The 10737-nt window shown below is 60.5% G+C and overlaps 2 protein-coding genes across 3 annotated transcripts; both read right to left on the reverse strand.

The window, feature by feature from the left end:
• Window positions 1–1471: 1471 nt before the first annotated feature.
• Window positions 1472–4653, reverse strand: LOC140902580 (sulfotransferase 2B1). 2 transcript variants are annotated; one of them, XM_073322805.2, is made up of 6 exons: window positions 4138–4653; window positions 3509–3717; window positions 3098–3224; window positions 2671–2765; window positions 1990–2170; window positions 1472–1797 (listed from the first exon to the last, which is right to left on the reverse strand). In XM_073322805.2, the coding sequence occupies exons 1-6, from the start codon at window positions 4271–4273 to the stop codon at window positions 1688–1690; spliced, it is 858 nt and encodes a 285-aa protein (XP_073178906.1). In that variant the 5' UTR covers window positions 4274–4653; the 3' UTR covers window positions 1472–1687. The 2 variants fall into 2 exon arrangements, with proteins under 2 accessions (XP_073178906.1, XP_073178907.1); XM_073322806.2 differs by having other exon boundaries at window positions 4481–4652.
• Window positions 4654–6973: 2320 nt separating this feature from the next.
• Window positions 6974–10505, reverse strand: LOC140902581 (sulfotransferase 2B1). The gene is made up of 6 exons (XM_073322807.2): window positions 10311–10505; window positions 9556–9764; window positions 9160–9286; window positions 8733–8827; window positions 8131–8311; window positions 6974–7938 (listed from the first exon to the last, which is right to left on the reverse strand). The coding sequence occupies exons 1-6, from the start codon at window positions 10444–10446 to the stop codon at window positions 7829–7831; spliced, it is 858 nt and encodes a 285-aa protein (XP_073178908.1). The 5' UTR covers window positions 10447–10505; the 3' UTR covers window positions 6974–7828.
• Window positions 10506–10737: the final 232 nt, after the last annotated feature.

The raw sequence follows: 10737 nt of genomic DNA on the forward strand, positions 1-10737 counted from the left end.
TGTTCTAACCACTAGACCCCACTCCCCTCCCAGAGCCAGGCAAGAGCCCTGCCCTGTGCGACATTCTCCTGTCGTAAGGGCATGTGCTGCTGCCCTGGGAGGGCATCGGGTGATGCTGTGGGGGCGGGGGGGGGCGGTGCAGCCCAGGTGGCCACATCGCCCTCTGCCTCGGGCCCTGGGCTCAGGACAAGGACAGGCAGGATGGGGACAACACCCCTCCGCCCTGACGGCCAATATTCACCGAGCAGAGGAGTGAGTCAGCCATTGGCCAGGCTGGGCCGAGCGCATCCATCTCCAGTTGCCGCGTGGGCAAACAGGAGGAGCCCAGCCTGGGCCGGGTGCAGAGGCAGGCGGCCGGAGGCCTGGGCAGCTGGGCTGGGTGAGCCCCCGTCGCGCATGGGCAGCTGCGAACGTAGAGCCGGGCGAACTCGGCAGGGATGAGCTTTCGGGCCTACGCTCAGAAAACTGCTGGCGAGACCCTTCGCGCCTGGGGCTCTGCCCACGTGGGGATGCTCCTCTCTGCAGCCCCCACTGGCTCCCTCGTCCCCAGCACTGTGACACAGGCCACTTGGCTTCTCCCAAGGCCCTTCCCACCCACTGCCTGCCCTGCCCAGCGTCTCTCCAGCGCTCTCAGCTGTCGGCTCCTGCTGCCCATAGGCCTGCCTGCCTGGCCACCAGTGCGGCCCGTTCCCGAGCCAGCCCCTCCGCGCTCTCCCCACACCTGGAGCCATCCGCAAGGCCGCTGTGGTCACCCTCCAATCTTGCCATGGCCGGGAGACCGGCAAAACACTTGACAACAGTTCGGCCACTAGTGAGCTGCCTGTCACGCTGACCAGTGCCGGATGCTCACCAAGTCGCCAGCCAGTTTGTCCGTCTGTCTCCACCTGGTGCTTCCTGTTTTAGCTTGTCAGCTCTTTGGGGTGGGACTGCCTGTTTGTTCTGTGTTTGTACAGCACCAAGCGCAAGGGGGTCCTGGGCCGTGACTGGGGTCCTAGGCACTCCTGTAATGAGGCACACCTAATAAACAGCCCCCCAATTGGTGTTGGGGGCTAACTCCCCCACTTCTCCGAGGATGGAACTGGACAGTTTGGGGACCGGGCTGATCTGCTGGGTTCCTGCGCTAGCCAGGAGGGGATTCCATGGCCCAGCAGAGCCCTGTGATCCTGCCAACACCTCATGCTGTTGAGATGGCCCATGGACTCACCCTCCGCATCGTGGACTCCAAGGTGTGGGGAGCCCCCCCACCACATCCCCATGGGCCCCTGCACACGAGGGCTCAGGCTACCTCCAGTGGATCACCCTTTTGGCCCTGTCTTGCCATTGACTTCCCTAGGGGCGGAGCTGGGTGGGGCTGATGCCTCCTTGCCTAGGGTGACAGCATCCTGGGCCCTGGGGGTGTTGCCGGGCGCTACCTGGGAAGTGGGTCACCAGCAATCACGCCCCTTGGAATGGGGGCAGGGGAGAGAGAGTGTGTGTGTGTAAGTTCCGGCTGCCATGTCACCCGGTTTTATTTCTTAGAATCCAGAGCCGATCTCTTGCTGGACACAGGCCCAGCCGGCTCTGCCTATTGCAGATGCGCTAATGACGCTGCCCCAGGGGGCATCTCCCAGGGCACACTAAGCACAGCAGCACGTGGGTGGCACGGGGCTGGTGTATTGCGGGCACAGACGTGGCGGGCGCAGGGCCGTCAGTCCCAGGGGAAGGTCATGCCCAGACCCTGCATCTGCTCCCGGTAAACGGTGTCGAATCGTTGGCTCTGCGCCTCCGAGAGATGGTTCCTCCAGTCGCCGCAGATCCCTGCAAACCACAGGGACATGGTCTAGGGTGCCCCTCACTCCCAACCCACAGCCCCTGCTCCCCAGTCCTGCCCCTGCAAGCTCTGCCCATGCCCCTCACTCCGGACCTGCAGCCCTGGGTCTCCCAGCCCTGCCTCATTCAGCTCTGCCAGTGCCCCTTAATCCTGGCCCGCAGCCCCCACCCTGGACTCACCTTTCCGCAAGAGCTCCCCCTTCTGGTGGTCCACATACTCGTCCTCCGCCTGGGAGAAGTTGGACATTTTGTTCCCCTTCATGCTCTGGAAGGAGGCGTTCTCCACCACAGCGGCCACTTGCTCCTCACTCAGCTCCTTCCCCAGGAAGTGGCTGATTCTCCGCACGCTGCCCAGTGGATCCTGGGGGAGACACTCACTTCCATGAAGGGTGGGATCTGGGGTGACTTTATAATGGTCCATGGGTGCCTCAGTTTCCCCACCTGCAAGGTACTGCTCCCCATTGGGTCCAGACAAACAGATGCCTCTGAGGGCAGAGGGCCTTGGCCACAAGCCACGTCGGATGCCTGGGGCGTGGTTAAGTGTGGGTTTGGCTCACAGGGAGATAGGCTACATGTTGGCATGGCCCCAGGGGAAGGATTATATGTGGGCATAGCCACAGGGAGGGGCTACATGTGGGCATGGCCTCAGGGACAGAGTTAAGTGCAGGCATGTCCACATGTGGGCCTGGCCCCAGGGGGCAGGATTATATGTGGGCATAACCACAGGGCGCTTTTATGTGCAGGGGTGTCCACAGGGATCGGGGTTATGGGAGGATGAGGCCTTCAGTCGGGGCTATGTGTGGGTGTCATCAGGGGGCAGAGTTACGTGTGGGCGTGGCCCAAAGGGTGGGGTTTCCTTACCTGCTGCAGCTCCTCGTAGGTGATGGGGAAGAAGTTCTCGTTCCCCTTCAGCCCCATCCAGCCGGTGACGTGGTCGAACCAGGAGCCATAGGCCACTGTGCAGGGGACAGCGGCATGGTGACCCCAGACCCGGCTCTACCCGGCCCCTCCACCCTGGTCTGCCAGGTGCAAAAGGGGCCTGGGAGCTGGGACACCCGGGTTCCATCCTGGCGCTGGGAGGAGAGTGGGGGCTGGAGGTCAGCGGTGTTTGCAGACCCCTGATTGTGCTGCGGCTGTTTGGGGAGGGGGGCTCTGAGCTGTGCCGGGCTCTGGGCAAAGGGCTGGTCAGAGCTGGCTGGGGATGCACAAACTCAAAGTACTTGTGACTTTGTTGGAACCCAGGCGCCCAGCTCCAGAGTGGCCCCTGCGGGCCCGGGGTGCTGCTCACCATTCCCGCTCAGGAAGTCCTCGAAGAAGGAGTCCAGTGAGCCAGGGTCCTTGAACAGGCGCAGCAGCTTGGAGAAGTGGTAGAGAGAGACCAGGACATCCTTGGGGCAGCGCAGGGTGTAGATGATCTGGGGAGAGGTGGGGAGGGGGGTCACTGCTGGGGCGTCATGCTACCAATTGGGGGAGGTGGGTGCCAAGTGAACACAGTGATTAGCCACCCACCCTGGGCCGTCACTTCCCCACCCTCTCCAGAGGGAGAAGGAATCGCCGCATCCCGCTGGCTGCACTTTCGCACACCCACATTGGTGTAACTCACACCCAGCAGCAGCCCTGATTTCACCCCCCTCCCGACGCACAGCCCTGCCGGTGCCCCTCAAATCTGACCCGCAGCCCCCGCTCTCCCACCACTCACCTTGGCCTTGGAGCGCTGCAGGGACTTGGGGAAGAGCTGCACGGGGAGATGGGAGCAAAGCAGCCGGGGTGGGGGGTATTTCAGGGTAACCTCCATCCCCAGGTGAGTCTCCAGCCAGGGACCCCGCTCCCAGTTCAGCACGCTGCGCACCCAGCCGGGGTCCCCGTCACAACGGATCAGACTCAGGATTTCCAGCATCCAGTTAGTGCCTGGGGATGAAGGGGTTAATGGGCCTGAAACAACCCCTCAACTGCTGAGTCCCCCTCTGCTCCCAGAGCCGGGGAGAGAACCCAGGAGTCCTGGCTCCCAGCCCCCAGCTGAGGTGCACTGAGAGTCCTAAATCCAAAGCTCTTGTTTTGCTGTCTCAGGGGTCCCCTGGCCCTGCCAGCGGCTCTGGAGAAAGCCTGTGATCGGAGTGCAGCTGCAGAGAGCCAGCCTAGTGCCAGGTGGGTGCTTTGGACCCCCAGCGAGCAGCCTGCTTTCTCTCACACAGGGCTGGGGAGTCTGAGTGCCTGGGGTCTGGCATTGAGGAAATCAGGTCATGTGACATTGCAGCCTTCCAGCTACCAGGTTTGGTGTCCATGTGTGTGTCAGGAAACCCCCCGTCCCAAACCCCCGCTTTCCCCTACCTGACTTGGGGTAGGTGACGTTGAAGACATCGTCATCCCGCACCTGGAATTCATTCTCCACGTAGCTCAGAGCCTCGTGGGAGTAATCCAGGCATGGAAACAGCAACCCCTTGTGGGTGAAGTATTCACGTGCCATAGCAAGGCTGGGACAGAGACAGACCTCCCAGCACCAGTGCTGGACCCCAGGCACGACTAGGGGAGCTATACTGCAGGGAGTGGTGTGGGGGCCACTCTCCTGAAAGTCAGGAGACTCCAGTGCCTCAGCCTGGCAATCGGATGCTCGGCTCTGCAGGGAGCAGGGTGAGGGTCTTCCTTGGCTGTCCCACCCCAGAGCCAGCTGCACCTCGGCACCTGTTGAGCTGATTCCTTGGCGTGTTCCCGGAACAACTCTAGGGCCCGTGCTGGTGTCTGCAGCCGGGAGAACAGCCAGCGCCTGGGGTAGGAGCCCTCTGTGGGGTTGTGTAACAGGCCCAGGCTCTCTGCTCTCCCCCTGCCCCACCCCAGCTACCCTTGGACCCGAGCAGAGCCGTTCAGTCTTTGGAGGTCCTGGCAGGCACGGAGACCTTTGGACCTGGGAGGAGCTGGTGCCTTTAACCTCCCAGGGCCCTGCGTCATCCCAGGCAGCTCATAACTCTGGGTGGCCTGTGTCTGGCAGGTCCCTGCACCCCTTCCCAGCTGCCTCAGGTGCCTGAGGTTTTGTGTCGGAGTGGAGGGGCCAGGTGTGTGTCAGATCCTGCCATTCCCATCCCGGGGAGGGGTCACTGATCTGTGTGCTTTCATGGCAGTGGGGGATGGTTACCAGGCTTTGGAGTGTGGGGGTTTAAGCCGCCCAGCTTGGGTCGCCACCCCCTGCCAACAGAGAGGTGGGAACTCAGACCCCAACCTGTCTCCTGGGGTGGCCAACAGGGGGCACCAGTCAATTCATAGAATCATAGAATCTCCAGGTTGGAAGACTCCAGGAGGTCATCTAGTCCAACCCCCTGCTCAAAGCAGAACCAGTCCCCAATTTTTGCCCCAGATCCCTAAATGGCCCCCTCAAGGATTGAACTCACAACCCTGGGTTTAGCAGGCCAATGCTCAAATCACTGAGCTATCCCTCCCTCCCCGCCCCCCAAGTTCCTCTTGTGGGGTCAGGTTTGCAGCTGTCTTCTCCCTAAGGATACAGCTAATCCCTGTACTGCCCCTGCCCCCAAGCCAGCCTGGAGGGGTAAGGCCCCATGTCCCATGCCCCATCCCCCTTGAGCCAGCCAGTCCACGTCCTGGGGCCAGACCGGAGCTGGTCCCCCCGCAGAGGGGAAAGGTCCCTGGTCCCATCCGACTGCCCCAGAGCGAGTCTCTCTTTTGCAGACACAGCGGCTAAAGGGCTCAGCTGGCTTTGCTCCAAGCTGGTCGCTGCTGACATCTCTCTGAGGTGAAGGGAACTGTCCGTGGTGTCTAGACGGGGAGAGACTGGGAATGTGGGGGTGTGCGCACCATCCCTGGCCACCGGCAGAGAGTGTGTGTAGGTCTGTGCGTGGGATTGTGTGTACGTGTCTCCATAGGAGTCACTGGGGCCACTCGCCCTCTTGCTGCCCCTGCGTCTCTTACCCCACCCTCCCTGCTCCCCCAGCCACTCCACTGCCCACCCATCCCCCCATCCCCAGGGCTGAGAACCCCCCCATCTGAAGGCTGTGCTGAGAACTCAAAGAGTTAAAGCGGGGCCAGACCCACCCCAGCTCCCACTCGGCTGGGTGGAATCAGACCCCCTGGGTTCCCTGTGCTGGGAAAACAGCTCCTATGCTGAGCGCTGGGCTGGGCATTGCCCCCAGAGCCCTGTGAATCCCCAGGTCAAGAGCCAAGCCCAGCTGGGACCCAGTCACCGGGCTGGGGGATGCTTCCCGTGGCAATGTAGAGTGAAGATGCTGCCTGAAATCCCCTTAACTCTGCCCCTCCACCCTGTCCATAGTGCTGGGACTAGCAGTGCAGGGTTGCTGCTGCACCCCCTGGCTTGAAGTGGTTTCCATTATATCCAGGGTTTACAGTTTGGTTCAGTGCCTCTCAGTACCCCTACCGTACAAACTGTTCCAGCTCCGCTGCCTGGATCCCAGCCCAGACTTGGCCTGATGTGGTCTGGGCTGTACAGGATGGACATACGGAGTTATTGAGGCAGGGGCACCACAGTGCAGCCCAGAGAGGCCAGGAGGGGACCCAGGACTCCTGGGTTCTATCCCCAGCTCTGGGAGGGGAGTGGGCTCTCTTAGAGGGCTTTCCCTTCACCCCCTCCCCTAGTTCTTGTCATGCACACAGAAAGCAGAAGATCACAAGTCCAACATGTGGGCAATGCGATGTTTAGTGGGGTTAGATGCAAGCAGACATATCCATCACTCTACACACCAGCGGAGTCTGTTCCCCAGCGTTCCCTTCCCAGCTCTGACGCCGCAGAGCCTTGTCTGTGTCCCTGTTCCCCATTCCTAGTCCCCATTCCCCCAGTGACGGTGCCTCGCATAAGCCTTTAGGAAAGTATGCTTATGAATATAGCTATGACATAACCGGAATATCTTTTATGCTACTCATGCCATGTAACATATCTGTGTAAAGGTTATGATCTACTGAATCTATTAATCCTATTTGTAGGCATGTATCATTTTTGTATTCCAAGTGCTGAATATTGGCTGTGTACTGGCTTGATTTCGAAGTAACCTTAGGTTTCAGAGTAGCAGCCGTGTTAGTCTGTATCCGCAAAGAGAACAGGAGGACTTGTGGCACCTTAGACACTAACAAATTTATTAGAGCATGAGCTTTCGTGGACTACAGCCCACTTCATCGGATGCATACAATGGAACATATAGTAAGAAGGTATATTTTATTTGGGGTTTGGACCCCACTGGGAGTTGGGCACCTGAGTGGTAAAGGCAGGAACACTTCTGAAGTTGCGTTCAGCTAAGTCAGCAGCTTTGGGGCCCGTGGTTCAGACCCGGGGTCTGTGTTGGAGCAGACGGGCGTGTCTGGCTCAGCGAGACAGGGTGCTGGAGTCCTTAGCTGGCAGGGAAAGCAGGGGCAGAAGTAGTCTGGCACATCAGTTGGCAGCCCCAAACGGGTTTCTGTGATCCAACCCGTCACACCCACTTCTTAGCAGACCGAAATATACCCTAGCCCCACCCATTGCAACCTATGGTCATGTGTCCTGACTTGGGGTCTTTGTCCCACCCCTTTTGTAGCCCATGGGAGGGGTAAGGAGTGAGGGTGTGCTCTGGCCAAGGCAAGGCCGTTCTTTGGCTTTTAGTGTTTACTAAAAATGCCGAACCCCCAGTTCCCCTTGCCCCCCAACTGGTTGTTTGGCCTTGCCGTGAGATAAGGAATTGAGGCAGTTTTCAAGTGTGCACTCGTATATTACATTCCCACCGTGCCCAGTCAGACTTTAACTGCTCTTCTCTAGTCCCCTTATCCCAACAGACCGATCTGGTTTAGGCAAAAGCAAGATTTACAGTGTCTGTCTTTGTTCTTAGTAAGAAACCCTTTGTTCACACGTATTAGTAAAAATGTAGATCTGCCCGATGGGTGCCCACGGGTGGGTGCTGCCCCCTGCTGGTCACACGCCCCAGCCCAGTGACGCTGCCTCAGGGGGCATCTCCCAGGGCACACTAAGCACAGCAGCACGTGGGTGGCACGGGGCTGGTGTATTGCGGGCACAGACGTGGCGGGCGCAGGGCCGTCAGTCCCAGGGGAAGGTCATGCCCAGACCCTGCATCCGCTCCCGGTAAACGGTGTCGAATCGTTGGCTCTGCGCCTCCGAGAGATGGTTCCTCCAGTCGCCGCAGATCCCTGCAAACCACAGGGACATGGTCTAGGGTGCCCCTCACTCCCAACCCACAGCCCCTGCTCCCCAGTCCTGCCCCTGCAAGCTCTGCCCATGCCCCTCACTCCGGACCTGCAGCCCTGGGTCTCCCAGCCCTGCCTCATTCAGCTCTGCCAGTGTCCCTTAATCCTGGCCCGCAGCCCCCACCCTGGACTCACCTTTCCGCAAGAACTCCCCCTTCTGGTGGTCCATGTACTGGTCCTCCGCCTGGGAGAAGTTGGACATTTTGTTCCCCTTCATGCTCTGGAAGGAGGCGTTCTCCACCACAGCGGCCATTTGCTCCTCACTCAGCTCCTTCCCCAGGAAGTGGCAGATTCTCCGCACGCTGCCCAGTGGATCCTGGGGGAGACACCCGCTGCCATGAAGGGTGGGATCTGGGGTGACTTTATTATGGTCCATGGGTGCCTCAGTTCCCCAGCTGGAAGGTACTGCTCCCCACTGGGTCCAGACAAACAGACGCCTCTGAGGGCAGAGGGCCTTGGCCACAAGCCACGTCGGCTGCCTGGGGCGTGGTTAAGTGTGGGTCAGGCTCACAGGGAGGGGCTACATGTTGGCATGGCCCCAGGGGCGAGATTATATGTGGGCATAGCCACAGGGAGGGGCTACATGTGGGCATGGCCTCAGGGACGGAGTTAAGTGCAGGCATGTCCACAGGGGTCGGGGTTATGGGAGGATGAGGCCTTCGGTCGGGGCTATGTGTGGGTGTCATCAGGGGGCGGAGTTATGTGTGGGCGTGGCCCAAAGGGTGGGGTTTCCCTACCTGCTGCAGCTCCTCGTAGGTGATGGGGAAGAAGTTCTCGTTCCCCTTCAGCCCCATCCAGCCGGTGACGTGGTCGAACCAGGAGCCATAGGCCACTGTGCAGGGGACAGCGGCATGGTGACCCCAGACCCGGCTCCACCCGGCCCCTCCACCCTGGTCTGCCGGGGACAGCAGGGGCCTGGGAGCTGGGACACCCGGGTTCCATCCTGGCGCTGGGAGGAGAGTGGGGGCTGGAGGTCAGCGGTGTTTGCAGACCCCTGATTGTGCTGCGGCTGTTACGGGAGGGGGGCTCTGAGCTGTGCCGGGCTCTGGGCAAAGGGCTGGTCAGAGCTTGCTGGGGATGCACAAACTTGAAGCACTTGTGACTTGCTTGGAACCCAGGCGTCCGGCTCCAGGGTGGCCCCTGTGGGCCCGGGGTGCTGCTCACCATTCCCGCTCAGGAAGTCCTCAAGGAAGGAATCCAGTGAGCCAGGGTCCTTGAGAAGGAGCAGCAGCTTGGAGAAGTGGTAGAGAGAGACCAGGACGTCCTTGGGGCAGCGCAGGGTGTAGATGATCTGGGGAGAGGTGAGGAGGGGGGGTCACTGCTGGGGCGTCATGCTACCAGTTGGGGGAGGGGAGTGCCAAGTGAGCCCAGCGATGAGCCACCCGCCCCGGGCCATCGCTTCCCCACCCTCTCTGGTGGGAGAAGGAATCGCCCAGTCCCGCTGGCTGCACTTTCACACGCCCACATTGGTGTAACTCACACCCAGCAGCAGCCCTTGACGCAAAGCCCTGCTGGTGCCCCTCAATCCCAACCCACAGCCCCTGCTCTCCTGCCTCTCACCTTGGCCTTGGAGCGCTGCAGGGACTTGGGGAAGAGCTGCACGGGGAGGTGGGAGCAGATCAGCCGGGGCGGGGGGTATTTCAGGGCAGCCTTCAGCCCATTCTGGTTGTCCACCCAGGGCGCCCGCTCCCAGTTCAGCACGCTGCGCACCCAGCTGGGGTCCCCATCACAACGGATCAGACTCAGAATCTCCAGCATCCAGTTAGTGCCTGGGGGTGAAAGGGTTAATGGGCCTGAAATAATCCCTCGACTCACTGGGTCCCTCTCCGCTCCCAGAGCTGGGGAGAGAACCCAGGAGTCCCATCCTGGCTCCCAGACCTTCTGCTTTAACCCACCAGACTCCCCTTCCCAGATCTGGGGATCGGATCCAGGAGTCTGGTTCCCAGCCCCCACACCACATTCACGGAGCTGAATTGACAGTGCTAAGATCCGAAGGTCTTGTTTCCCTGTTTCAGGGGTCTCCTGGCCCTGCCGGCGGCTCTGGAGAAAGCCTGTGATCAGAGTGCGTCTGCAGAGAGCCAGCCTAGCACCAGGTGGGCGAGTTAGGTCCCCCAAAGAGCAGCCTGTTTTGTCTCGCTCTCGGCTGGGGGTATGTGTGCCTGGGGTCTGGCATCTAGGAAATCAGGTCATGTGACATTGCAACCTTCCCGCTGCAATGTTTGGTGTTTCCATCTAATGTCCTTGTGTGTGTCAGGAACACCTGCCCCTCCACCACTCCCGCACACACACTCCACTTTGCCCCCGCTCTTCTCTACCTGACTTGGGGTAGGTGACGTTGAAGACGTCGTCGTCCTGCACCTGGAATTCATTCTCCACGTAGTTCAGCACCTCGGGGGAGTAATCCAGGCATGGGAACAGCAACCCCTTGTGGGTGAAGTACTCACGTGCCATGGCAAGGCTGGGACAGAGACAGACCTCCTCGCATCAGTGCTGGCCCCCATGTGATGCTGCAGGGGACATTGTGCTGCAGGGGGCTCATCTGGGGGCACTGTGCTCCAGGGAGCGAGTGAAGCTGTTACTTGGCTGTCCCACCCTCAGAGCCAGCTGCACCTCAGCACCAGTTGAGCCGATTCCTTGGCGTGTTCCCGGAACGACTCTAGGGCCCGTGCTGGTGGCTTCGGCCAGGAGAAGAGCCCACACCTGCGGTAGGAACCCTCTGTGGGGTTGTGTAACAGGCCCAGG

This window comes from Lepidochelys kempii, chromosome 24 (assembly GCF_965140285.1).
Source record: "Lepidochelys kempii isolate rLepKem1 chromosome 24, rLepKem1.hap1, whole genome shotgun sequence".
Taxonomy (NCBI): Eukaryota; Metazoa; Chordata; order Testudines; family Cheloniidae; genus Lepidochelys; species Lepidochelys kempii.

Bases quoted from the DNA above. Each gene is read 5' to 3' on its own strand.
- LOC140902580 (XM_073322805.2), bottom strand. From the start codon at position 4,273: ATGGCACGTGAATACTTCACCCACAAGGGGTTGCTGTTTCCATGCCTG. The intron at 2,766-3,097 runs GTGAGCAGCACC...TCCCCTGCACAG, and splicing joins GGACTTCCTGAGCGGGAATG to TGGCCTATGGCTCCTGGTTC. The intron at 1,798-1,989 runs GTGAGTCCAGGG...TGTGGTTTGCAG, and splicing joins GGGGGAGCTCTTGCGGAAAG to GGATCTGCGGCGACTGGAGG.
- LOC140902581 (XM_073322807.2), bottom strand. From the start codon at position 10,446: ATGGCACGTGAGTACTTCACCCACAAGGGGTTGCTGTTCCCATGCCTG. The intron at 9,765-10,310 runs GTAGAGAAGAGC...TTTCACCCCCAG, and splicing joins CGTCACCTACCCCAAGTCAG to GCACTAACTGGATGCTGGAG. The intron at 8,828-9,159 runs GTGAGCAGCACC...TCCCCTGCACAG, and splicing joins GGACTTCCTGAGCGGGAATG to TGGCCTATGGCTCCTGGTTC.